The sequence below is a fragment of the Natator depressus genome, chromosome 6 (genome assembly GCF_965152275.1).
Source record: "Natator depressus isolate rNatDep1 chromosome 6, rNatDep2.hap1, whole genome shotgun sequence".
NCBI lineage: Eukaryota > Metazoa > Chordata > Testudines > Cheloniidae > Natator > Natator depressus.
This window is the reverse complement of record NC_134239.1, coordinates 12,171,732-12,198,722: the sequence shown is the minus strand read 5'-3', so window position 1 is coordinate 12,198,722 and position 26,991 is coordinate 12,171,732. Positions and strand designations below refer to the sequence as shown.

General features: G+C 48.5%; 1 protein-coding gene and 1 long non-coding RNA gene across 4 annotated transcripts in view; one reads left to right on the top strand and one right to left on the bottom strand.

Moving 5' to 3' along the window:
- The first annotated feature begins 3,192 nt into the window (after window positions 1-3,192).
- Window positions 3,193-21,471, top strand: LOC141988632 (uncharacterized). 3 transcript variants are annotated; one of them, XR_012639801.1, is made up of 3 exons: window positions 3,193-3,260; window positions 6,083-6,187; window positions 20,384-21,471. It is a non-coding gene; the product is annotated as an uncharacterized LOC141988632 (long non-coding RNA). The 3 variants fall into 3 exon arrangements; XR_012639799.1 differs by lacking the exon at window positions 3,193-3,260 and adding an exon at window positions 4,281-4,391; XR_012639800.1 differs by lacking the exon at window positions 3,193-3,260 and adding an exon at window positions 4,679-4,843.
- The window catches only part of LOC141988620 (uncharacterized), a 27,927-nt gene continuing 14,090 nt past the window's right edge, over window positions 13,155-26,991 (bottom strand). The window contains exons 4-5 of the mRNA XM_074954456.1: window positions 17,387-17,500; window positions 13,155-16,191 (exon numbers count right to left, since the gene is read on the bottom strand). Coding sequence (XP_074810557.1) covers window positions 14,045-16,191; window positions 17,387-17,500 — 2,261 coding nt within the window. The 3' untranslated portion in view covers window positions 13,155-14,044. The remainder of the gene's footprint in view (window positions 16,192-17,386; window positions 17,501-26,991) is intronic.

The window sequence follows — 26,991 nt, the reverse complement described above, 5'->3', positions numbered from 1 at the left end:
GGGAATCCCACCCCCAAACCTCTCCCCACAAAGCCCCCCAGAGCCCCCTCACCCCCCGCCCCCAGCCTGCCCTCTGGGAATCCCACCCCCAAACCTCTCCCCACAACCCCCCCCAGAGCCTCCTCACCCCCCCCCCCCTGCAGCCTGCCTCTGGGAATCCTACCCCCAAACCTCTCCCCACAACCCCCCTAGAGTCCCCTCACCCCCCAGCCCTGCTGCCTGCCCTCTGGGAATCCCACCCCCAAACCTCTCCCCACAAAGCCCCCCAGAGCCCCCTCACCCCCCGCCCCCAGCCTGCCCTCTGGGAATCCCACCCCCAAACCTCTCCCCACAACCCCCCCCAGAGCCTCCTCACCCCCCCCCCCTGCAGCCTGCCTCTGGGAATCCTACCCCCAAACCTCTCCCCACAACCCCCCTAGAGTCCCCTCACCCCCCAGCCCTGCTGCCTGCCCTCTGGGAATCCCACCCCCAAACCTCTCCCCACAAAGCCCCCCAGAGCCCCCTCACCCCCCGCCCCCAGCCTGCCCTCTGGGAATCCTACCCACAAACCTCTCCCCACAACCCCCCCAGAGCCCCCTCAGCCCTGCTGCCTGCCCTCTGGGAATCCTACCCCCAAACCTCTCCCCACAAACCCCGTAGAGTCCCCTCACCCCCCAGCCCTGCTGCCTGCCCTCTGAGAATCCCACTCCCAAACCTCTCCCCACAAATCCCCTAGAGTCCCCTCACCCCCCAACCATGCTGCTTGGCCTCTGGGAATCCCATCTCCAAACCCTTCCCCAGAGCCCTCTCACCTCCCCCCAGCCCTGCTGCCTGGCCTCTGCAAATCCCACCCCCAAGCCCCTCCCCACAAACCCTCCAGAGCCCCTTCACCCCCCATCCCTGCTGCTTGGCCTCTGGGAATCCCAACCCCCCCCTGGGAGCCCTCTCACCTCCCCCCAGAACCCTGCTGCCTGCCCTCTGGGAATCCCATCCTGGGAGCCCCCCTCCCCCTGTGAACTGTTCTTGCAGGAGCCCACCTTGTAGAAACCCCACCCCTTCCTGATCAGGCCCTGCAGCTCTCAAGCCTGTGCCACCCACTGCAAGGCCCAGCATGGAAATGGTGGCTGATCCCCTGCCGACAGGGCCTGCTCCCACTGACTCAGCAGGTGCAGCTGACTAGCCACAAACCTTCTGGGCATATGGCATCCTGCTCCTGCCAAATCCCTCCTCTGACCAGCTGCTGCTGGGCTCAGCAGACCCCTGAGAACAAGTTTTTGCCTTCTGGACTGGTTCCTGCTCCTTGTCCCTGCTTCCTTACCCTAACTCCAGTTACTGACAGGCTGGGACCCTTGGCATGACTCCTGACTATGACCCTGACTCTACTCTGGGCTCCAGCCCCTAGGTCAGGCTGCTGATATTATGGGCCCTGACACTCCCCCAAGAACCCTGCTGTAGCAGTTCTTGGGGTATCCAGGAGTCTGAGTCATACTGTTACCCCCTCCCCCCCGGGGTGAGAGGGAGTCTTGCCTTTGGTAGGTAGGTGTTAGCCCCCTAACACCACCAGCCTTTCAGGCACTCAAGCCCTCTCCTCTGGGCTATGCCAGCTGCCCTTTTGGTGGAGAAGCACATGGTGATCGCTGTGTGGAAGCTGGCAACTCTAGACTGCTGCCGGTTGGTCACGAATCAGTTTAGAGTTGGGAAGTTGACCACCTGGGCTGTGGTATCACAAGTGTGTAGGGCCATTAATTACATCCTGCTACGAAGGACTGTGACTCTCGGCAATGTGCATGAAATATTGGATGGCTTTGCAGAAGGTCTAGATAATATTTGCAAAAAGAAAAGGAGTTCTTGTGGCACCTTAGAGACTAACCAATTTATTTGTCTCTAAGGTGCCACAAGTCCTCCTTTTCTTTTTGCAAATACAGACTAACACGGCTGCTACTCTGAAACCTAGATAATATTTAGTCCTGCCATGAGTGCAGGAGACTGGACTAGATCACCTCTCAAGTTCCCTTCCAGGCCTATTATTCTATGATTTTATGAAATGGGATTCCCTAACTATGGCGGGGTGATAGATGGCAGGCAAATCCAATTTTGGTCCACAGACCATCTTGCGATGGAGTACATCAGAAGAAAGGGATACTTCTCTATGGTATTGCAGGCACTTGTAGCTCACTATGAGCATTTCATGGACATCAATGCAGTGTGGTTTGGGAAGGTGCATGATACACACATCTTCAGGAACACTGGCCTGTACAGAAAGCTCCAAGCAGGGCCTTTCTTTCCAGACCAGAAGAGTCCAGCGGGGAATATTGAAATGCACATAGTGATCATGGGAGACCCAGTGTACCCCTTGCTCCCGTGGTTCATGAAGCCTTACATGGGAAACCTGGACAGCAGCAAGGAGAGCTTCAACAATAAGTTGAGCAGGTGCAGACTGACTGTAGAATGTGCCTTTGGCAGATTAAAAGCACACTAGTGCTGCCTTTATGACAGGTTAGTCCTAAATGAAGAAAATATTCCTGTGGTCATAGCAGCCTGCTGCATGCTCCACAATGTTTGCAAAGTGGACTGGGGGATATAAACAGCAGCTAAAAGAGGTAAAATCTGAACAGCTAGACTCATTGGTGTTAGTTCAGGGAAGTGGCTACTGGGCTACAAGGGTGGTCAATTTATGCCTTATGGCATGTGGTGGCATAGTGTTTTAGTGAAATCGCCTCTCCAGAGTAATCACATGCTCCAAGGTAACCACAACCCAGCATGGATTATTTTTTCGTGTGTGTGTGCGGAGAAGGACAGGCACAGGATTTTTCAATGTGTGTGTGATGCTGGCTGTGTATCCCTGATTTGGGGGGAAGTTGCCAAGTGCAGATTCCAGAGCAGTTTCAATTTCTCCCAAAGGGGCTCTGGAAAAGACATGTGAGACAAGCCACTGAAGAAACTGCCCAAAGGGGCAGAGGAGGGAATGTTTCTGAGGTTCCCTGCAAAACTCCATTTCTCACTGCTTGGGCTCTGCGAGCCAGTTTGTGCCATTCCTGAAACTTGTACGCTAGAAGCTTGAACCTGAAATCTGCAACACGACCTGACCAACAGCTCCAGCATACTCCAGATACTGCCTCTGTGTACTGCTCCACTTAGCACCCTGCCTGGTTAGGGGTGTGTATATGGGCCTTGGCTCCACCCCCTTATTGACATAACCCGGCCCATGGGCGGGGCTCACTCTATACATAAATGGCCCTTCCAGCAGTGGCACTGCTCGATCCAAACAATCCCAGGTGCAGGTGAGTTTATAATCTAGTGGAGGTGCTGGGCCCATGATCAGGGAAGACTTGGAGGATGTCCCCAGCTGTGCCCCAGAGTTGCTGAGATGCAGTGGTTCAGACCCCTAGTTCCCTCCCATTTACTAGTCTCCCCGGGCTCCTCCCCATAGACCGTCGGCCCCTGCTCAGAGCCCCCTCACCTCTCTGTGGTTTCTCCTGCTGCTGTGCTGCTCCTTCCCTTGGCTCACCCCCTTGGTGTGTGTGTGGGAGGAGCTGCCCCATGGGGAAGGCCCGTGCTTGCCCTGTTCCTTGACCCCCTGCCTCCTGGTGTGGCCAGGTTACTAAGGGCTATTGCTAGCTGGTATCAGTGACTCCTTACTCAGAGAGCTGCGGTGTGTGTCTGTGCCCTGAGTATGTGGGGTGCCTAAACTCACAAGGCTGCACCCTCCCCCTCCTGTGTGCAGGGAGCCATGCCCCCCCCCCCAGGTGTAATGTAGCCACTTGCGCGAAACCCTTCTCCCTCCCTGCACTCCTGATTGCCTGCTGCCCCTCTCTCCCTCCACGTGCCCACAGCTCCAGCTGGTGGTAAGAGCCTGTATCCGGCACTGTGCTGTGTTCTCGCTCCCATCCCGCTGCCTGGAGGGTGGTTGAGGGGGATGACAGCTGGATCCTTGAGCTGCTCGGTGTGGAGGCCTGGGGGACCCTGATGGGTGCCCATGCAGGTGAGGAATGGGTTAAAGCAAGGGAGGTCCCCCAGGATTTGCTGACCATGCTGTGAGATGGGGAGGCAGAGCTGGTGTCCTGCCACAGGGGCTGCTGTCCAGTGGGAGTGGTGTCTGGCGTGTGGGGCTGGGACTCAGGACCCCTGGGTTCTGTTATTGGCTCCACCCCTGCAAACAGGGGAAATAATCCCTTGCCTCTGTAACCTGCAAGGAGATGACCTAGATTCCTGGGGCTCTGTCCACTGGCAGCTCAGGGAGAGGCACACTGTCCCTGGTAGGGAGGGGGAGCTAAGGCAGACTCAGAGTCTGCCTGGCAACCACTAGGGAGTGAGATACCCTTCCCAGGGAGCTCAGGAAAGCAGAGAAGCCATTTTTTGAAGCAGTCTGGAGCCAGCCAGGGCAAGGGCAGGACTGGCTGTGTGGGGAGCTGGTGAGTCCCAGGTCTGCATGCAGGGTTCCCCCTGAGAACTGGCCTCCGGGGACCTGACAGCCAGAGCCCGCAGCTGGGCTTTTCCCTCTCCACTGATGACTCCCAGTTTGTAGAGTTTTACTGGGAAGCTTCCCCAGCCAGGGTGAGTTCCCCCTCCAGCTCCATAGGTGAGACCAGTCACCACATGGTCAGCTGTGCTCTGGCTGCTGGTCAAGGGCTGCTGCCTGCTGTGAGTGTCTGGACGCTGGGCTAGGAGATGACCGTTTGGATTTTAGTGTACTTGTGTAATCTGCACCTTGACCCCTGCACCCCTTTGTGGGGAGGGGAAATCCTGGGACCAGAAGCAGCCTGACTCCTGCCTGAAGAGGATCTCTGCCTGAAGAGATCAGCCCCTCTGTAGTGACGGAGGAGTCCAGAGTCATTTCTGAACCTAAGGATCAACCATGGAGTTTGTGAGTGCACCATCTTTTAGTTAGGCAGGGAAATTGTTTTGGGGACCCCCTACTCCCTGAACTGTGTCCTCAAGCCAGGGAGTAAGGGTTTGGGGATTTTATAACCTGCTGCGTATTAACATTGTGGAGGGACTTACCACCTCCTCCCACTTGTGAGTTCTCTGGGCTGTACTGAACCTAGTCAGCCACCCTGCTAAACTATGGCAGAGAAGATATTGTGGTCATAGGTCATCAAGGATCCCACCAAAGTACGTGTACCAACGGGACACTGATCTTACATTTGCTACATCAGGTCATGTGACTGGGAAAAGTCATGGGTATTATCAGTGTGGGCACAGGTGACCCTAAGAATAGTGTTTTACCCTGTTATATTATCTTTGTCTCCTGTTTAATATAATTACTGTGTTAAATATATTGTATGTATTTGTGTTATTTCTTGGGAGTCTCAAACTATCTGGCAAGTAAGTGGGGGTTACCCTGTGGTTAGAATTTTCCTCCCAAGCTGCCCAGGAAGAAGAGAGGGGGGTGGAGGCACCGCCAAATAAATTGATAGGAAAAAGTAAAGAAGATACAGCCTGCTAAGTGGGTGGCAGAATCCAGAAGAACCCAGACCTGTCCATCAAACCCTTTAAGCAGATTGGCATTAAAAAGTAACAGGGTGGAAAGGGGACACTACACCTCTTCAATGCCTATTTAGATTGTGAGAAGATCCTAGGGGCAGAGAGTGTTTTTCACTGGGTGCCTAGGCAGTGTCCAGCGTGCCGGGGCACTGGTCTCGGTGGCTGGGTGCCCAGGCAGTGTTCCAATGGTCAGTCACCCTCGCTGTTAGAAATGTGTGCTTCATTTCTGATTTGAATTTGTCCGGCTTCAGCTTCCAGCCTTTGGTTCTTCTACTCGCTACTCCCCTGTTTATACACCCACAACTGCATCAGCCCTTTTGCCACATCACAGTAGGCGCTTGTGTTCAAGTTGTCTGTCCACCACGACCCTTAGAGCCTTGTCAGAGTCACTGCTTTCCAGGTTGCAGCCCATCTTGTAGGTTTGGTCTGCATTCCTTATTCCTAGGTGGATGTTGATGCATTTGGCTGTATTGAAAGGCATCTGGTTTGAATGGGCCCAGCTTACCAAGCCATCCAGATCCCGCTGTGTGACAGCCCTGACCTCATCATTATTTACCACTCCACCAGTCTCGTTGTCATCCGCAAATGTTATCAGCCGTGATTTTGTATTTACTTCCAGATCATTGCTGAAAATGCTGAATAGCGTCAGGCCTAGAACCTGCCTGGCCACGCCTCCGCCTAGGAGTGGAGGGATGTCGCCACTTCCGGGAAGGCCTGGAACCAGGTAGGGAGCCTGCCAGCCCGATTAACACCCCCTCCCCGAGCACCCGCAGTGCCCTCTGGGCTGCCTCCCCCCAAGATTTAGTCAGGGGTATATAGTACAAGTCAGGGACAGGTCACAGGCCATGAATTTTTGTTTACTGCCTGTGACTTGTCCATGACTTTTACTAAAAATACCCGTGACTAAAACGTAGCCTTAGCTATGAGTAGCCCAGGAAGGGAGAGAATAACCCCAACCCTCTCCAGGAATTTTAAGCACAATCGAGTGTGTTAAACAATTTTAAGGACATGAAGTATGTTGAAACCAATTAAGAAATTTAAGAATAAAGTTAAGAAAATTGTGGGAAGGATTCCACCGAGCGATGTGTAAAAGGCTTAAAATCAGTTGTTGTTTATACTACAGCCATAGATAAATAAAGAAGAAATGGAGTCAGCAGAGTATGACCAGGCAAACAAATGGCCTAACAAGTTTTTGTGTTGAAGTATATTAAGGATGCAGGGAGGAGGTAAGAACGGGGGGGGGGGGGGGGGGGGAACGGGACTCAGGGGAGGTGGAGCAGCAGGAGGAACAGCAAGTAGTCATGGAGATAGAAATATTTATGTAAAATGTGTGTGAAATAAGTGCTCTTTTAAAAGGATTCATAAAAATCTGTCGTCATAATAATAATAATGGAAAATAATTTAAAGTCAAGGATATTAAGGCATTAATTGTCCACTGTGCCTTTAAGCTGTAATGCCTGTGTCTGTTCTTTAGTCAAAGTTGACAGAAACCAGTCAAAAGTTAACACTTCTTGGCCAGTAGCCAACATGTTGCTGCAGACACAAAGGGGAAGTGACTTCCCTAGCCTGTGTTTGTGAAAAGGGGAAACAGGCGAAGCGATTTGCTTTTAACCTAAATTTGGCTTAATGACATTACAAATTTATTGCTCATAAACCAGTGGTAATTCCCTTATTTTAATAATGTATTTTGAACAGAGTCAGTTGAAAGTGTTTTAGTCCTATACGAGCATCTAATTTAGTATCCTTTAAAAATATTAGTAAGTTGTAAGGTTCAGCATCTTCTTTAAATGAGGCTATGCCAGATATAAAGGGTAAAGCAAACCCGCCCCCACTAATCTTCTAAACTGCAAAATATGGTGGGGGAAAGGGAAAAGGCAGAAAAAAGGAACAAAGGGAAAACCTTAGGTACAATTAAAATATTAAGTATTTATATTGTTCTGTTGCTTGAACATCTGTATTGGCTGGACTGCTAGCTACAGAACTAGCTGGGTTCAAATTTTTGGTTGTTAATAAACATATCCTTGATTTTACTAATTGGTTATTGTGTATCATTATCCCAGAGATAAGTATCCAGTCAGTTGTAGTTCAGGACACACCCCCTGTGGTCGTGATAAAGGAAATGAACAATGTAGAACTTTTACACAGGCATCATTCTTTTAAGGAAGTATTGAAGACTCACTGAAGCCTCTAGCAAAAACCAAAAAAAATATAAAAATAAAAGGTAGTAGCCCCTGCTACCCACAATATAACAGTCATTCATCAAAATAGAAATATCCAGACTTATTCCTTGCAATTTTTCTTTTAGGGCTCCTAAGTGAATAAAGCATGTGTTAATATCCCTTTTAAAATAATTTTTATATAGGATATGAATAGTCAGGGAAGACACCTTTTGGCTCTTAACTAAACTATTTAATTTTTATAGGTAAATTAAGGTGCAATCTAGCTAAAAGGAGGTTGTTAACTCAAGTAGGTTTTTCTTGATATCATTCTGTTTAAAAATGGACAAATTTCCAGTGCCTGTTTTCCTTATTGATCAATGCTGCTGTGAAATAAGTCAAGGGTAATTAACGATTTTAAGCCTGAGGTTTATTGGCTGTGTCCTAAACCAGGAGTTCTCAAACTTATTTTCTTGTGCCCCTCTTTGTGTCTGTAGTCATTTTTACACACACACACACACTCTCTCTCTCTCCCCCGCCAGGTGCCGGGCCAGCAGCAGCCACTCTCTGGCTGTCCAGCTCTGAAGGCAGAGTGGAGAGCAGCGGCTGGTGCCCTGGTGCCCAGCTCTGAAGGCAGCGCTGCCAGCAGCATGCCACCCTTACTTCTCCGATGCTGCTGGTGGTGGGTGCTGCCTTCTGAGCTGGGTGCCCGGCCAGCAGCTGCTGCTCTCCAGCCACCCAGCTCTGAATGTGCTCAGTAATTTTTTTCCTCACACATTCCCAGAATACATTCTGTGCCCTCCCATTTGAGAACCTCCACCCTAAACAGCAATGTTTAATCCATTGATTGTGGTTTGTTTTGTGTTTTTAACTCTTTGTTTTCTAATATATTTTGTTTATGTATACTAATGTTGGGATAATTTGTTCCTTGGTTATATGTTTTATGTCATGTGACTGGGTTTGTTTTTTTTAAATTGTGGGTTTTGTGTTGCAGCAAACATTTTTGTGTGCGAAACTATGAAAGAAAAATATTGAAAACATTTTTTTGTGGTGCCACTCTATTTCAGTATTCTAATTAGGTTGTAACCACCATTGGTGGATTATTATAATGCACTAGTGGTAGTTCAGTTCCTTTGCAAATGCTAGTAATAAATACAGGTCTATTTGCCTCAATAAAAAACGTAATTATAACTTTGTTTCCATGGGCGGCAGGTAGGGGAGGCTGGGGGACGCTGTGCTTCCCCAAACAGCCAGGCGTGGCCCTGCCCACACTCTGCCCCCAGGGCCCTGCTTTGGTGGTACCACTGGGCTCCAGGGGCTTGGCCACGCTGCCCACCTTCCTTGGGCTGGGGGGGGGGGGGGCTGCGGGCACTAGGCAGCCTGGGGCAGGGGCCAGTGGCCTTGGGGGGGCTCTGGGTTCTGGGGTGCATGGAAGGGACGGGGCCGTGGGTGGAAGGGGCAGGGCTGGGGGGGTAGCCTCCCCCAGCCAGCGGTTCACATGCTGGCTATGTTTGTTTCTAATGTTGATGTGGGACTTGTTAAATAATGTGGCAGAACCCAGGCTAGAATGTGTAAGATCATTAAAAGCAAACTACGGCAACATTAATGTAGTGTTGATAGCGACAGTGTTTTACAATGTCACCATGTGTATCAGTTGGTTATCTGGTTATAAATTGCTAAACATAATCAAATGAATGCAAATATAAAAAATCAGGTCCCAGCTAAGTACAATAATGAGTCAAAAGAACCCAAAGTCACTTTGTTTTATTGCGTTACAGCCTGTGTGGCAATATTGTTGTATCAACAGAGCAGTAAGGGCAATGTACATCATTACTATGAATAGATCATTTTGATGTTTTAAGCCTGGAATCCTAATTTTAAAACAAACCAAATGAAAGTGGAGGAAGGTTCCCCCCAAGTTCACTGTGTGCCTGCGAGAGAAGGACAGCATCTCAGAAAGGGCACCATCCTGGGTGACCTGTGAAGAGAGAAATAACGCCATGGGCTTTTTTTCTTCCTGCTCCTTCAGATGTGGGAAGAAGATGTTAGAGGGCTTCCCCTTTTGTTGAGATAGAGCTTTTCTCTGCTTGTTCTTTTAATCTGACCAGTTGGGTGCTAGTTGGAAAATCTGAGCCCTGGCGATCAATCCTTGCCTTCCCAGATTTTTGGCAGACTGCTAGGAGAAAATTGGAGTGGGTGATTCCTCAGCTAGCAGGGGCTGAATCTCTTACACAGACAGCTCTTCTGCCAAGCCTGAGTTAGAGCTTTGAACAAAATGGGCTATTGATGCAACCAGCCTGCAATGAGAATCAGCTCGGCAGCCCCTTTGGCATTGCGGATAGAGACAGGTACCTCGGCATGTGATTGAAATCTGAGGCCAAAGTGTAGAAGTCCCAGTCTGTGCTTTCCTGTGATATAATCCTGCTAAATTCTCCGCCTCCCCACAGGACCCCCTAGCAAAATTGGAAGTCAGGAATCAATATTTCTAATGGAAAAAATGAAAAAAATCAAGCATCATAAACAAACAGCCAATTTTCCCTTTCCAGTCACCTTTCATTTTCCATCCCAAGCAGACCTTCAGCTGTGCTCCCTTCACTTCCAGTGAAATGCTTTTCCTATAAAACACAGACAATTTCCATTGGGAACGTCCCATGTGTGGTTTCCTACCCACCGGCTTGCCTTGGTGAAGTCTGAGGTCAGTGAGCTCGCATGGCGCGCTGTGGCGGTGAGGAGCTGAAACAGGAAATATTTTCCCCACTCAGATATCTTAGTGATGTTGTAAAACATGCCTCCAAAAATGACTCGATGCATCAACTCCAGTGCCAGCTTATTTGGAGTTATTCACTTCTGGGAATGGGACCTTTCAAAATATATATATTTTTTTGAGGGAGTGGGCGGGGTGCAGGGAGAGAGGCTAGTTTTGGAGCTCCAGGCAGAGCTGCTCAAAATGGGTCTCCCCCTCCCACCCCCATAGAAAATTTCCAATGACCAGATTGTTGTTTGTTCAAACTGCTTTGAACTCTGAAATATTTTTTTTGATGGAAAAGTGCAATTTTTCCTTTATTTTGATCGGGAAAAGTCCCAGTGTCTTTTAAAATGTTTTATCTTTCCACTGGGAGGAGGGAATTTTGTTGACTAAATGGGGAGTCTAAACTTTCTCACTTTTTTTTTTAATTGGAAAAAACAGTAAATTGCTACTTTGCTATTTGATGTCATTTAAAGAGAATTAAAATGGAAGTGGTACTTTAAAAATTTCATTCTTTCACTTTTTAAACATTCTCTCACTTTAAGTTTAAAAATAAAATCTAGAGAAAATGGGCCAGTTAATGATGGGGAATTTAAAAACAAAGTGTGCATTTTCTGGCTATTTTGAAAGGAAATTTTTTTTTAAATACTGAAAATATTGCTTTCCCCCCTACAAGTATCAGAGGGGTAGCCGTGTTAGTCTGAAATCACAAAAACGAGGAGTCTGGTGGCACCTTAAAGACTAACAAATTTATTTGGGCATAAGCTTTCAGGGGTAAAAAAACAGGATTTTTTACCCACAAAAGCTTATGCCCAAATAAATATGTTAGTCTTTAAAGTGCCACAGGACTCCCCCTGAAAGTGTTAGTTTAGAATTAAAAAATAAAAAAAATTGTCAAACTATTTTTTGTGCATGTGAAAGGTTTAGTTGGATGAAAACTTTTGTGTGTGTGGCAAGAGGTGTGGGAGCAGTTCTAGGTGTCGGCCTTAGTTCGCCCAGCAGCAGAGTGTCTGTGCTGGGATGTGCTCTTGGGAGAGGTCTGTGCCATGGTTACTGTAAGCCCATCAGCCACGCTCTGCTGGGACAGGCAGGTTACAGACTCTGCCGATTCGATTAGTATGTTGTCTTGTATTTCAGAGGGTCTGTCTTCACTACTCTTACCCACATGTTGTACCCCCTGTCCATACACACACAATCCTCTCTCCTGAGCTCTGTAGAGGTTTTAAACCCAGGCGGGTTAAAGTCCTGGTGCTGCTTTCATTCAGGCTGCTAACCTGCCCCTGTTGCAGTGAGGACGCAGGTTAACCCACTGCAGTGCTGATAGTCCTCCAGTGCCTTTCCACAATGCCCCCATGGGCCCAGAAGGTCAGAAAAATTCTCTCTCAGTGCACTGGGGGGAAAAAATCCTAGAGCAGCTCAGTTTGCTGCAGCACAAAGCACCATGGGATATGTCTCCTGTAGTCCTAACGCTTGTGGGGGAGGGCGGTACCCATCAGGACACAGTAACTCAAGTCAGGCTTTGCATTGTGGTGGTTAACACTGGGGCTAGGCTAACTCCAAGAGCTCAGACCTTGGGGCTCACCCTGCTGTCAAGACGCACCCCTTGACCAACGTGTTCCAGCGTGTCACGACACCTAGAGCTACGGGCAAAGGTAGGAGCCAGGCGTGCAAAGCCTCACGCATGGGGGTCGTCTCATTGCACACACTGAGACCACAGGTCTGTCCAAAGCTCTGTTAAATCTTTCCAGCAACCTTCAGTAGCTACTCACTGGATTCAGAAGCTGGCTCCAGCTGGTAATCTCGCTCTTGAGGGAGATAAAATCATCTACAGCCCATTGTCACACATGTTTTTTAAAAATGTTTTCTTAAAAAAACAACTTAGGAAATTCCTAGCCTGCTCTTTAGTCACAAGACCCTCACAGCATCCCTGTGAGACTGGGAACGACATGGGAATGACATGTATTCATCCCCTGGAGCGTAGCCTATGCCATAAAGATTTCATCTGTTGGTTACATCCCTGGGGTAGCCCAGCGAAGCACTTTTATTGCTGAACGGAGTTGTTTTAAGACTGGCTCAGAGAAAGGGGCAGTGAAAGGCCCAAGGAGCACAATATAGTCAGCTAATATAGCTTATAAATAGGGCCCTACCACATTCACAGCTGTCAAAAACATATCCCGGACCGTGAAATCTGGTCTTTTGTGTACTTTTACCTATATTATAAAAGTACCCTATACAGCTTTTCCGCAACTGGGGGCTGCAACCCAAAAGGGGGTTGCAAGGCTATTGTAGGGAGGTCACAGTGTTGTCACCCTTACTGCTGTGCTCTGGCTGGCGGCAGCGCTGCTTTCAGAGCTGGGTGCATAGCCAGCACCTGCTGCTCTGTGGCCACCCTCTACAATAGCCTTGCGACCCCCCTTTAGGTAGGGACCTCCAGTTTGAGAAACGCTGAATCTTAAGGGCTTTGCATGTTTATATTTTGCTGTTTTTAAATACATATTCATGTTTGTTACAACACCGTGAAATTTAAGATTTAAATACCTGAAACCGTGATATTCAAGATTTTTTAAAATGCGATGATTGTGCAAGTTATGAAAATGGACCGTGAATTTGGTAGGGTCCTAGCTATTGGGCTTGAAGCAGCATTTAATTAATGGAAGGCCTATGGACGGTGGTACGCAGGAGATCAGACTACACCGTTACAATGTTCTGACCTAAAACGCTATGAAAGGGGCACCGTCCATTTAAAAATTAGGCCGACAGTTTTTTTTTTTAACTTCTTCCAATGGGCTGTGGCCACAACAATTTGCTAAGAACAATCCCAACAGCATTCTGCAGGTGTAAGAGTGCACAATGCATCTACCCCTTGAGAATGGGGCTGCCACTTCTCGACCGTTTCCTCATCAGGGCTCGCCTGGGATGCAGCATGGGGGTGGCAATGGACGTGGAGGATACATTCACTGTGCTTCTAAAACTGCCTCCTGGGGCTTTACCAGCCCCTCCTCCCCCAAAAGCCCCAGGCCTTCAAAGAAACATGGAGTCAGACCCAAAATATCACAAAATCGATTTAAAAACTCATTAGATTTAATAAAATAAAATAAATTAAGACAGAGTGATTTGCCCTCTGGCATTGTAGCCAATAGGGTTTGAGTTTCCTTGATTTTTCTCTCTGGTCATTGGACTAGACCCAGATTTTCTTTTTATATATAAAAGCAGAGCTGGGGCTTTAAGAGACAAGACCACAGATCACGAGTTGGTCACACCAGAACCTTTCTTCTCATTTGAATTCCACACAGAGGGAGATTTCTAGAGCTTCTTTTACACTCCCTCAGCTCAGGGCCCAATCTGAGAGTTTAAAATTCACCCAACTCTCCCTTCCTGTTGCTTGACAAGATTTCAGCCTCCTCTCTCCCCCCGCCCCGAGAGAGAGGGAGGTCTGTGCTTGCATTTTACACGCCAGCCATTTGCTCTGCCAGCTCCGGTCCCGCGGTGCCAGAAGTGCCTTCGTGCTGCCCGTTCTCTCCGTGCTGTTCATGCATCCCACACCAGGCCAGCTTCTCCACTGCTGCCTAAGTGTGAGCCTATGGCCTTGGCATTACTTCCCTCCTGCACATTGATGGGGTTTCACACCCAGTCAGTGGAAAACCAGCTGAATGCATGTCCAGAGAAGCCAGTCCGGACCCTACCGTGCAGTGATGGGGCTCCTCACAGTCTGTTTCCCCTGTGAGCCATCCCTGCCCCTATCACGCAGTGACATGAGAGGATTCCCCTGCTGTCTGTGCTCCCGTGTGCCTGGTACGTGTTTGGGGCCGGCTCCCCCCTTCCCCGTGGCAAGTGCGTGTTTGGGGCCGGCTCCCCCCTTCCCCGTGGCAAGTGCGTGTTTGGGGCCGGCTCCCCCCTTCCCCGTGGCAAGTGCCTGTTTGGGGCCGGCTCCCCCTTTCCCCGTGGCAAGTGCCTGTTTGGGGCCGGCTCCCCCTTTCCCCGTGGCAAGTGCCTGTTTGGGGCCGGCTCCCCCTTTCCCCGTGGCAAGTGCCTGTTTGGGGCCGGCTCCCCCTTTCCCCGTGGCCAGTGCGTGTTCAGGGTTGGCTCTCCCCTTTCCCGTGGCCAGTGTGTGCTTGGGGCTGGCTCTTCCCTGCCTCATGGCCAGCGTGCGTTTGGGGGCGGTGCTCCCCTTCTCCGCAGCTGATGTGTGGTTTGTTGCTACTTTGTCCTTCCCTGCCCTCAGTGCATCTTTCAGAGCAGCTCGCTCCTCATGCAGAGCCGGTGCAGCTGGAGTCGGTGCTCTCTTCTCCCCCACAGCTGGCATGTCTCTGTCCTTTCCTGTGCTCAGCCTGTTTATGAGGGCAGCTCTCAACTCACCCAGCCCAAGTGTGGGGGTTACCCTTTCCTTCCCTGCGGCCCGCGTGTCCTTTGTTGCCAGCATGCGTTTGGGGGCAGCTATCTTTTCCCTGGCCAAAGCAACTTTCTGAGCTGCTTTGTCCTTCTCCCCCTCTGAAACCACTTCCTGGGTGGCTCTGTCCTTCCCCACTGTGGGTGCACCTTTCAGGGCTGCTCTTTCCTCCCCTGGAGCTGCTCCATTTTGAGGCATGGCAATCCTCTCACTCAGCCCAGGAGTAGGGGCAGCTCTCTCCTCCCCCATGGCTGCCCCATTTTTGGGGCTGGTTCTCTTCACCGCTGTGACTGGTGTTTTTCTGGGGGCAGCTCTATTCTTGGTGCAGGGGCTTGCGTGGGTGCGTCGGTGTTTGACCAGGTGTGAGGCCTGGCTGAAGCACTTGCCGCACTCGGAGCAGGCGTAGGGGCGCTCACCCGTGTGGACGCGCCGGTGCTGCACCAGGGTGGAGCGGTCGCTGAAGCGCTTGGTGCAGACACTGCACTCGTAGGGCCGCTCGCCGGTGTGGGTGCGCTGGTGGATGATGAGGTTGGAGCTGTGGTGGAAGCTCTTGCCGCACTCGAAGCAGGCGTAGGGCTTCTGGCCCAGGTGGATCTTGCTGTGGGTCAGGAGGTTGGAGCTCTGCGAGAAGGCCCGGCCGCACTCCCCGCACTGGTAGGGCCGCTCCCCGGTGTGGGTGCGCTGGTGCACGATCAGGTTGGACTGCAGCCGGAAGCTCTTCTCACACACCAGGCAGTGGAAAGGCTTCTCTCCCGTGTGGACGCGCCGGTGCCGCTGCAGGTCCGAGCTCTGCCTGAAGTTCTGACTACACAAGGGGCACTGGTAGGACTTCTCAGAGGGGGGCGGGCTCTTGCTGGGAGGGGAATCTTGCTCTGCTGGCTCCTTGCTGCAGGACTTAGCCAGGGATGGCAGATGGGGCAGCTGGATAGGGGGCGGCTGTTCCCTGCGTACAGGAGGGGGTGGCTGTGCCCTGTGCATGGGGGAGACAGGCTGTTCTCTGCTCAGGGGAGGGGGCAGCTGTTCCCTTTGCATGGGAGGGACAAGCTGTTCCCTATGCATGGAGGAGACCGGCTGTTCTCTACTCAGGGGAGGGGGCAGCTGTTCCCTTTGCACGGGAGGGACAGGCTGTTCCCGGCGCAGGGGTGGGGGTGGCTGTTTCCTGCGTACAGGACGGAAAGGCTTTTGCACGTGCACAGAAGGAAGTGGCTGTTGCATGGACATGGGACAGGTGGGGAGCTGCTCTTTCCCACCCTCAGAGGGGGCTTCTGGCTCTTCTCCTTCCAGAGAGGGTTTCTTTCTCTTCCGGCCAGGGCTCTGGGGCGCTTTCCTCTTGGGCCATCTTGATGAGGCCTTGGGTGTTGGAGCTGCTTTGACAGGTGCCTCTGCCTCCCCGTGGTGCAGCACAGCCAGCTCCTCAGCGTCCAGCCCCCTCCTGGTGTCTGTGGGGACCAAGGGAGAAGTGGTGCGTGAGCCGGGCCCCAGGTGCAGGGGGAAGCCAGCAGAGGGATCTAAACTAACACTGCCTGGAAAGTGGAATTCAAAGTTCACAAAAATATTCGAGTTTTTGGAAAAAAGTTTGTCCCGAATTGGGACAAAAAACCAAAAACTGGAAATTTTCCCCACAACTTGGACCCCGCAATACTTCCTTTGGGACACACCGAGCTGCAGGAACGTTTATGTGTGTGAAATGAAATGTGCTCCCTGGGATTCCCGACTGCATGTCCAGGCAGGTGCTGTGGAGTCAGGAGTGCCTGGGAGCCCTGGCTCCGGGGCAGCCACCAGGCCAGCTGCTGATGGCCCCGGGAGCTTGGGAGCTGGGTATCCCAGTGCGTCCAGACTCCTGGCGCCTCTGTAGTTCAGAAACCCCAGGCCAGGGGCAGCCCTCCTGGTGAGCTGCTGAAGCGCTGGGGAGGGGCGAGCTGGCGAGACACCAGGCAGGTTTCTGTCAGTCCCCGGCCTGCTTTCAGCCCAAATTCTGTCAGAACTGAGATGTTTCAAATTCGGCAAATCGTCATTTTGTGGTGGAAAAAAATCTCCAGCCAGCTCCAAAGTAACCCCGTTATCTAAACCAGGGCAAACTGCCACCTGGAGGTGCCTACTTTGGTTTACCCTTAACCTGTCACCATGTGCATGGAACTGAACCAAAACAAGCCTGGTTAAAACCAGAACAAGGACGTCCACACAGCCCAGTGCAGCTGTTTAACAGACACGGGTTATATTAAAGTGTCTGTCTCTATCTGGTATTGACAGGCCCCAGCACCATAGTATGCAAGTGCCTCACAATCCTGAATGTGTTTATCCACATGCATGCCTGGGAGGCGAGGCAGGGCAGGGCTGTTATCCCCAGTGTACAGATGGGAACCGACACACACAGGATCTAGGTGACTTGCCCAAGGTCACGCAGGAGTCTGTGGCAGCACCCAAATTGGACAGCGTGTGGCTTGGGGAACCAGGAATTCATGGCTCTGCCTCCCCCATGGTTCAGTGGATCTGACTGTGGGCATTGTGGGAGCTCCTGGCTCTGTGGCTAAGCTCTGCCATGGCTCAGCAGACGCAGCCAGGCGGCATTGTCCTGGGAGCTTGTGGCTGGGATCCCAGGATTTTGCTTTCTGAGCTGGCTGATTCATCCCTCACCTGTTGGGACGTCCCTCTGGGTCTCCTGCTGCTCAGGGGCTGAGGGATCTGGGACACACGGCTCCTCCTCTCGCTCCAGCTGAGAGATCAGGGCGGGTTTGCGAACTGGAAAACCTGCCCATAGGGAAGAGAAAAGAAGCCATCAGGGCACAGTCAATGAGCCCTAGGGCTTGGTACAAAGGTCCCTCTCTGCTGGGGAGGGGACGATGGGGAAGTTGTACGGCCAGTGGAAGGAAGGGCAGGCACAACCCCAATGGTGACAACTCTGAACCCACAGAGACAGACCAGAGCACTGTCCACTGGAGCAGGAACCCCAAGCTCACACACGCAGAAAATACAGACAATGCATGCGGATGTACTCGGACAGGGACTAGGCCCTTTTAGGAACTCTGGGGTGGAGTCACAGGTTCGAAGGCCAACAGGGCCCACTCTGACCAGACAGTTTGGCCTCCTGCACTGAGCTGGTTGGGAAAAATTCTACAAAGAAAAGTTTCCTTTGGAAAATGTCATTTCAACTTAAGGAAATTTTTCACAAAAACAAATAATTTTCAAAATGAAAACTTTTTGGAAAATGTAATTTAGGAAAATTTAAAACAGAAATTTGTTTTATTTTCATTTTTACATTCTTTTCACATTATTTCATGACAGGTCACTTGGCGAGGCGCCTCATAGGACATAGATCAGAGTCTCTTCTGTTTGTGCTGTGGTTGTTTATTTATTTATTTATTCTATTACTGTAGTGCCCTAGGAGCCCCAGTTATGGGGCAGGACCCTATTGCGCCAAGCACTGAACACCACACAACAAATAGACAATTTGTACGTGAAAAAGCTCGCAGTCTAGTACATGACAAGAGACAACAGATCTATGCAGATAGACACAGGAATACAAGGAAACAAGGAGGCAACATTATCTAAATAGACAAGACACAAGGTTGGGGAAGGGGTAAAACTGTGAGAACAATGTGATGGCAGGCAATGTCATGATAGTTCTATGATAGATTCATCACAGGCCCTGGTTTCCATGCGGGGAATTCAAATCACCCTGACGTCTGCTGAGAGAGCAATACAGCAGTGCCCAGACAATCCAGGAAGTTTTTGGAGAGTGTTGAGGACAGCTTCCTGGTGCAAGTGCTGGAGGAACCGACTAGGGGCCATGCTCACAAAAGGGAAGAATTGGTAGGGGAAGTAGAAGTGGGTGGCAACCTGGGCAGCAGTGATCATGAGATGGTTGAGTTCAGGATCCTGACAAAAGGAAGAAAGGAGAGCAGAGGAATACAGACCCTGGACTTCAGAAAAGCAGACTTAGACTGCCTTAGGGAACTGATGGGCAGGATCCCCTGGGAAGCTAATATGAGAGGGAAAGGAGTCCAGGAGAGCTGTCTGTATTTTAAAGATGCCTGTTTGAGGGCGCAGGAACAAACCATCTCCTCATCTTTCTTTTTTAGGTATTACTTTGTTTTAAGGAGGTCAAACATCAGCCCAACACAAGGCTGATGCAATTTGAGAATTATCGATGCCTACTGACATAACTTCTTTATGATCTTTTCTAGGGTTGGTATGACACCATCAAGACTTCATTCCTAACTTTGCTTTCATTGCAGGTCCACTGTATAACTTCTGAAAGAAAAGGGATTGCTTGGGCTAGGACAGATCAGATCAGATCAATTGGTAAAATTGAAGCGAGCAGTAATTCAAGCATCTGTGCTGATCACTCCAGATCCCAGCAAACCGCATCACTTAAAAGGTCTCCGAGTGCAATTGCACTTGCAACAGTAGCTTCTAAAGAGAGTCATGGAAAAAATTAGGCCAATAGCCTATGCTCTAAAAGAATGAGCCTAGTGGAACTTAAATATTCCACTTGTGAAAAATATTTATTGGTCACCAGCTGGACAACCAAGCATTTTGCATTTTTAATTGGTTTAAACCCAATAGCTCTACATTTCACACACACACCCCTCTCCAGTTCTTGCTTTCTCATCGAATCAAGGATGGACAGGTGTCTAATGCTCACCTAGCACACTGGACTTTGCTATTGCATGACAGAGGTATAAAAATAACTCCAGCATGGACTCTCTCTCCCCTGCTGGATGCCCTGTTGTATTCTGGGAACCCTCATGTGTGCCCAGATGTTAATCCAGGGAAAATCTGAACCCAGATTTTCACATCAATACCTCCCAAAATAAAAATCACAGAAACTTATTATGATCAGGAGAAACCAATATCTTCTTGTTATTGATCCACTCTCCAAATGGGTGAAAGCATTTCCCCTTAAGGCAAATGCTGCTTTAGCCACAACAACAAGACGTGGTGAAACAAATCTTCTCTCATTGGAAACTCCCTGCTAGGGTAGAGTCCGGCAGAGGAACACATTTTACTGGGCAAGCGTTCCAAAGATGTTTACAGTTGTTGGGAGTGCCACAAAATTGCACATTTCATATAGAGCTCAATCATCAGGGATGCTAACGAGAACAAGTTGCACCATCAAACGAATGCTGCGGAAACTGGTAGATGCCAATGGATGCAGTTGGAATACCCTGATTCCACTCATTTTAATGGCACTCAGGGCAACTCCCACTGCTTCCACAGATCGTACACCCTTTGAGGTGATGACTGGGCAAACCACGTGAATGCCAAAGCATCTTTTGTGGCATACCAGTGGCACACAGCTAGAGGAAGTCAAACTGAAAACCTATGTACAAGCATTAAAAAACATTTAAATCAGGTTCTCTTGCAGGTAGCTATCAAATTGGGAAAATCCAAACAGAAGGCAAAGGTTTATTTTAATAAAGGAGAAAGAGAGAATGCTTGGGAAATTGGAGATCAGGTGGTAATGTGCTGTATCAGAACACAATTTATGTAACCAGTGAACTGGGCCACATTATATTATAAATGGACTCCGTTTCCTCTGTATAAAGAATCAGAACCAAAAAAAGGTAGATAAATTCTATCACGTTAATAGAATTAAAGTTGTACCTGAAAAGAAATATTTCTCCACAGGGAGAAGAACCAGAGATGTTGACAACAAAAGAGGAAGTAAAGGATCAGAGAAAGCCAGGCCAGTAGAGGGAAAAGAAAAAAATGCATGTCTTAACAACTTTGATGCTGTATTATTGCCTTAATACTGCACTTCAAACCAAACAGACGCTTCCAGTACAACAAGAACCAAGAATAGTCAAGGCAAATCAAAATTTTATGTTGGAACTAAGCTTAAACTTGTCTGTTGTGCAGGATGCAATTATAACAGTGATCTGGGCTCAAGAACGGATAAAACCAGATTAAGATGTGAAAGATCAACGCTTTTCAACTGAAATTTTCTTCAAATGGAATCATCAGCCAGCACAAGGACAATTTATAATTACGACTTGGGTTAAAATATTGTTTTCAGCATGACCTAATAGTACAGCTTTGAAAATACATAAGGTACAAAGTCATACATCAGGTCTGTATAGATTGGGGTATGGTTAGCGTTGAAGGATAAGTGAAAGTTTGTATTGTGGAAAGGATTTTTCACTGGAGATACAAAAACAAAGAAATTTAGTCAGTCAAATACTTCTTCCAACCACTCATAACAAATCTTATCAAAAGGTAAAAGAGTAATAGATAAGAAACTTGTTCTTAAATACAACATAAAAGGGAATGAACACATGCCTTATGTAGATTGGGGAAAAACATCTCTCCCTTAATTAAGAAATCCAGGGGGGAGGATATAAAACATATTACAAGTGAAGGTAAATCTTCATCAATAAGTGATGGAATCCCATATGGATTATGGAAAAACAAAACCAAATGTCAAAGCTCAGTAAAAACTGAAGCATCGACCAGATACATATATATAACCTAAATTATAAATATAAAGGAGAATATGAAACTTGTAGCCAAATTAAGTCTTCGGGTATTGTAAAAGTTATTAATAAATATTTTAAAGTAAAGGTCCAAGCCACAGTAATGGAAAAGACCATTATTCACAGAACCTTGTGAAGTGTTCAGTTCGCAAGAAGGCCCTGTTAGTGGTCTCACAGCTACATCTATACCAGGGGTATTAATCAATCAAGTTCAGTTTATTCATATCCCTGTTGTATGAAATTTATCTAAATTGGTAAATAAGTGAATTTAGTTATTGTAAAGATATTAAGGTTGCACCTTTCTTTTCAGTACTTCTCATTGATAAGTTAGTTTTGAACAGTATCACAAGTTTATTAGTTCAGAGGTGCTAATTTGAAATAAGGTTAATGTTAAAAGAATCATAAGGCATATCAATTATGTGATTAAAAAAAGAAGCTAAAAAAGTAATTAACCCCATGTTAAAGGAATTAAAGGTTTAGCAAAATAAAAAAATTATTTATGGTGTATAATATGCAGGAAATAACCAAATTGTTTAATGAAACTCAAAATAAGATTGATCAATTGATAAAATATAATAATGATCAGGGAAAAATCATTAACTTGGAAAAGAAATTATTTGTTCATTATATAGTGAATATGTAATAGACACTATTAATAATACCTATTAATTCTTGGAACTAAGAAAAGTACCCAAATTAATCAGAGATCAACAAACTTTGAATTGGTATTGTCCACATTGTATTCAAAACATGGAGAAGAGAAAGTCGAATGCCAAACCAAATATATTTAAAAAAAAAAATCTTTTGGTTCAAATAGAAACTTGGGATCTGTGAAACCACACCCAAATTATGACACATTATTTAAATGAAACCTGTGACATTTTATTATCCATATGCCTCGTTCACAGTATCATTGGTCGTATTCGATCCAGATAAGGATGTATGTGATCAATTGGCTTTCCATTCCGTAGGCCACCTAGAAGATGATATCTATAAGAAACAAATGCAAATACCTCCACTGGTGGTGTATCACCAAAATGCCCAGACATGGAAAGTCCCATGGATTGCTTCCTGCTCTCAAAAGGTGCATCAATGGATCTGTAGGTATAATGTGTTTGATGTAACAACTCCACTGTGTCACCAGCTGGAAAGGTACCAACGCAATGCACACTGGTATCATGCGCAGTGCAACTAACCAAATAGAAATCTTTTACGAAATGCGTGGCCTATAGCAAAAAGGAATAATATTGTGTAGTAACTAATCACAAGAAATTCTATTATGGTCATCTTGGATGTATGGTAACAAATCCAAATTTGTGTGTTAAGCAACAAGTACCCACAGTTATTGGACACACGACAATATCTCCAATGTTTTCGAAAATGAAACGGTTATTCTTAGCAACCCAGATCACCGGGATCTCATTGAACGGAGCACTCCAGTGTTTCATGCATATAAACCATTAAACTTTACAGCTAAAACAATCGTTAAAGAAAAAAAATGTGCAATTAATTAAAATTAGGAATAACATAAATAAGACAAACCAAGCACTGTCTCAAATTTTTGACAATAGCAGCTCATAAGGTATTCATTGTATCAAGAGAGATGAAAATTGGATGGAAAAAAAGGATTATTGTCTATAGTATTCTTACTATGTGTACTATTGTATTAATCATGGCTGGATACTGTCATGTAATATGTATGTGACAGGGCTCTTATTGTCCAATCATCAATTATAATGAGATAACATTCCCCCTGTCGGGGGGGTGGGGGAAGAAATGTAGCCAATGATTTTAGTTTATCCATTTATTGTGTGATGTTATGATTAATCAATATGTTATATTACATATATTCATTGGAAATTAATTTGTAGGATTATAAAAGTATAAAATCGATCAGTATTTAGAGGAACCAAGTAAGTAAGTAAGACAGACAGACAAACTGAAACACAAGAACCTGTAGGTTGAGGCCTGCAAGACTTTAGCTTAGCCATTTTGGGCCTTGGAGACAAGAAATGATGACTCAAGCCAATGACCGAGAAATAACCTAATGCCCTAAGGTTATGGGAAAAGGGGCACCAAGTGGTAACATTGTGCAAAATTACCCAGAAGGTTAATATTAGATCATAAAAATACTGTAAAGGCGCATCTGTCTCAGATGTGTGTCTTAACCATGGGATTCAGGTTGTGAGTCGATGCTAATGAGAACAAAGGGAACCTACCCAGCCTATAGAAAATTGGAGTCCCTTAAGTTTCCAGGGGACACAGATCAATAAGAGAAAAGAGGGTTGACACTTTTATGGACATGTGCAGAATGTAGGTATAGACAGAATCACATTATAAAAAAGGGATGCCCCGAACGAGAAAATTAAGCTCCCTCTGGGAGGCTCCAGCAGGAACCATCCCTCTACTGATGACTAAGCCATGAGAGACCCATCAGATCCTGCGGGCTTGGCTAAACTTGCGAGTTACAGCGCAATAAAGGAGCCCCGGGCGCACTAGCTCACTACCCGGCCACACTGGCGAGGCACGTAGAGCGCTCTGACTCCGCGGCTACAGCACTGCTGAGGTGGTACTCCACCTCGGCGAGTGGAATAATGTTTGCTGCGCCCCCGCTGGAGTGCCACGGCACCAGTGTGGACGCCCTGGTCCTATAGTGTGTTCTGATCGGCCTCCAGAAGTGTCCCACAATGCCTGTTCTGGCCACTCTGGTCATCACTTTGAACTCTACTGCCCTGCCCTCAGATGACCAACCATCAGACCTGCCCTTTAAATTCTTTAGGCATTTTGAAAATCCCCTTCCTGTTTGCTCAGCCAGGCGTGGAGTGCTCTCAGCGAATCTTTCCAGGTGACTATGCCTCCACGAGCCAGGCAGTCCCCAATATGGAGCAATGGTGAGGTGCTGGACCTCATCAGTTTTTGAGGGGAGGAAGCTGTCCAGTCCCAGCTGCGCTCCAGCCGCAGGAATTACGATACCTTTGGGCAGATATCAAGGACCCTGATGGAAAGGGGCCGTGACCGGGACGCCCTGCAGTGCAGGGTTAAAGTGAAGGAGCTGCGGAGTGCCTACCGCAAAGCCTGTGAGGCAAACAGCTGCTCCGGTGCTGCCCCTGCAACCTGCCATTTCTATAAAGAGCTGGACACGATACTTGGGGGCGACCTCACCTCCACTCCGAGTACCACCATGGACACTTCAGAGCCCAGTTCAACAAGGTGGGAGGAGCAGCAGCAGCAAAGCGGGAGCGAGAGTGCTCCAGCGGAGGAAGACACCCCAGCATCCCTAGATGCATGCAGCCAGGAGCTGTTCTCAAGCCAGGAGGAAGGTAGCCAGTTGCGGCGGCCAGTGCTTGGGGAAGGACAAACACCAGAGGAGGTTCCCGGTAAGCGGCTTTTATTTTGGGAAGGAAGTTATTCGGTGCGGGCTCTTGGGGAGAGGAGGGTTTTGGCTGCATGCATGCCTAGATGCGGAATAGGGCGTTGATGTGCTCTCTCACATCGTGGTAATTGGCTTCAGTGATCTCTTCAAAGGTCTCAGCCAGAACCTGGGCAATGCTCTTGCGCAGGTTTCTTGGGAGAGCCACTGTGTTCCTTGTCCCAGTAAGGCTAACTTGTCCGTGCCACTGTGCCGTGAGGGGCGGAGGGACCATTGCTGCACACAGGCAAGCTGCATATGGGCCAGGGCGGAATCTGCATTGCAGTAGAAGACCCTCCCTTGCTTCCCAAGTCACCCTCAGCAGCGAGACTTCCAGGACGAACTCTGTGGAAAATGTGGGGACAGGGTTCAGTATAGGGGGCCCCTGCCACTGTTGGCTCTCCCCAAGGCACAGAAATCCAGAGGACAGTACAGCCGTGAAACAATCAGTCACGCTTGACCCTGTGCTTACTCACCATTTTGGGGCTCTTGTGGGTTATGTGCACTCGCTTTGGGATGGGCAAATTATGCTATTGTGTAGACTGTGCTTGCCCTTAAGTATGGGGGAATCATTGCTCTGTCTGGTGTGAACAATGCTGCCTCTGTTAAGTGTTGCATTTTGCCTTTACAGATGCAACCTTGAGATCTCAGCTATCCGTGTTATCACTGGCTGAAAGACTCCAAAGAATCAAAAAGAGGCCATTGTGACAGGGTTGATCCAGATGGCTATAGGAGAGTAACAGAAGGCAGATATATTAGCCCCAGGCTAAGTAGGTCCCTTTTCCCTGGGTTAGGTAACAGGGAAGGTTTCAGAACAATCAGGAACCTTCGAGACAATTAAGACAGGCTGATTAGAACACCTGCAGCCAATCAAGAAGCTGCTAGAATCAATTAAGGCAGGCTAATCAGGGCACCTGGGTTTTAAAAAGGAGCTCACTTCAGTTTGTGGTGTGCATGTGAGGAGCTGGGAGCAAGGGGCACTAGGAGCTGAGAGTGAGAACGAGAATGCGGACTGTTGGAGGACTGAGGAGTACAAGCATTATCAGACACCAGGAGGAAGGTCCTATGGTGAGGATAAAGAAGGTGTTGGGAGGAGGCCATGGGGAAGTAGTCCAGGGAGTTGTAGCTGTTGCACAGCTGTTCCAGGAGGCACTCTAGACAGCTGCATTCCACAGGGCCCTGGGCTGGAACCCGGAGTAGAGGACGGGCCCGGGTTCCACCCAATCCCTCCCAACTTCTGGTCAGACACAGGAGGAATCGACCTGGACTGTGGGTTCAGAAAAACAGTCAAGCTGAGGGCTGCCATAAAGCTCCAAGGCGAGCAAATCTGCCAATAAGCACAAGACCCACCAAGGTAGAGCAGGAACTTTATCACACCATGTAGATGCAAGAAAGACGTGTTGCATGAAGTAATGCAGCATTCAAGTAATGAAAATCGAAAAGTGCAGGAGTGGTGGGACAGTGAAAGGAGGATCTGCCAGCAGAATGAGGAACGCCGGCACAAAAGCGTGGTGCTCCGCCAGCAAAGCACGGATCAGCTGATAAGCATAATGGAACGCCAAGCAGACTCGATCCAGGCGCTCGTAGCCATGCAGGCGGAACACTACCGTGCCCGACCCCGCCTGCAACCCTTGTCCCAAAACTCTTTCCCTTGTGCCCTCATGTCACCTCCAACCCAGACAGGAAGGCTGAGTAGGATTACAGGACATACACAAATCTGTGATTGTACCATTCCCCACCCCACCCCCTTGCCCTTTCCGTTTCCCAAGCAGTTGTGTTTCTTTTCAATAAATGAATTTTTTGGTTTTGGAAACATTCTTTATTATTGCATAAAGTAAAAGATACCATAGCCCAGGAAAGAAACAGGCACTGCAAGTCAGCGTAGCAAACAGAGATTCCTACTAACATTGGAACCACAGGACTTCACTCCCGTGAAGGGCACCAGACATGACTGGTGGCTTTCAGCCTCAAACTGCTCCCTCAAAACATCCCTAATCCCTGCAGCCCTGCTCTGGGCCCCTCTAATAGCCCTGCTCTCTGGCTGTTCAAATTCAGCCTCCGGGTGTTGAACCTCCGAGTTCCATGCCTGAGTGAATCATTCACCCTTCCCTTCACAAATGTTATGGAGGGTAGAGCATGCGGATATAACCGTGGGGATGCCGTCATCAGCCAGGTCCAGCTTCCCATACAGAGAGCACCAGCGGCCCTTTAAACAGCCAAAAGCACACTCCACAGTCATTCTTCACCGGCTCAGCCTGTTGTTGAACCACTCCTTGCTGCTGTCAAGGCTCCCTGTGTAGGGTTTCATGAGCCACGGCATTAAAGGGTAAGCGGGGTCTCCAAGGATCACAAAG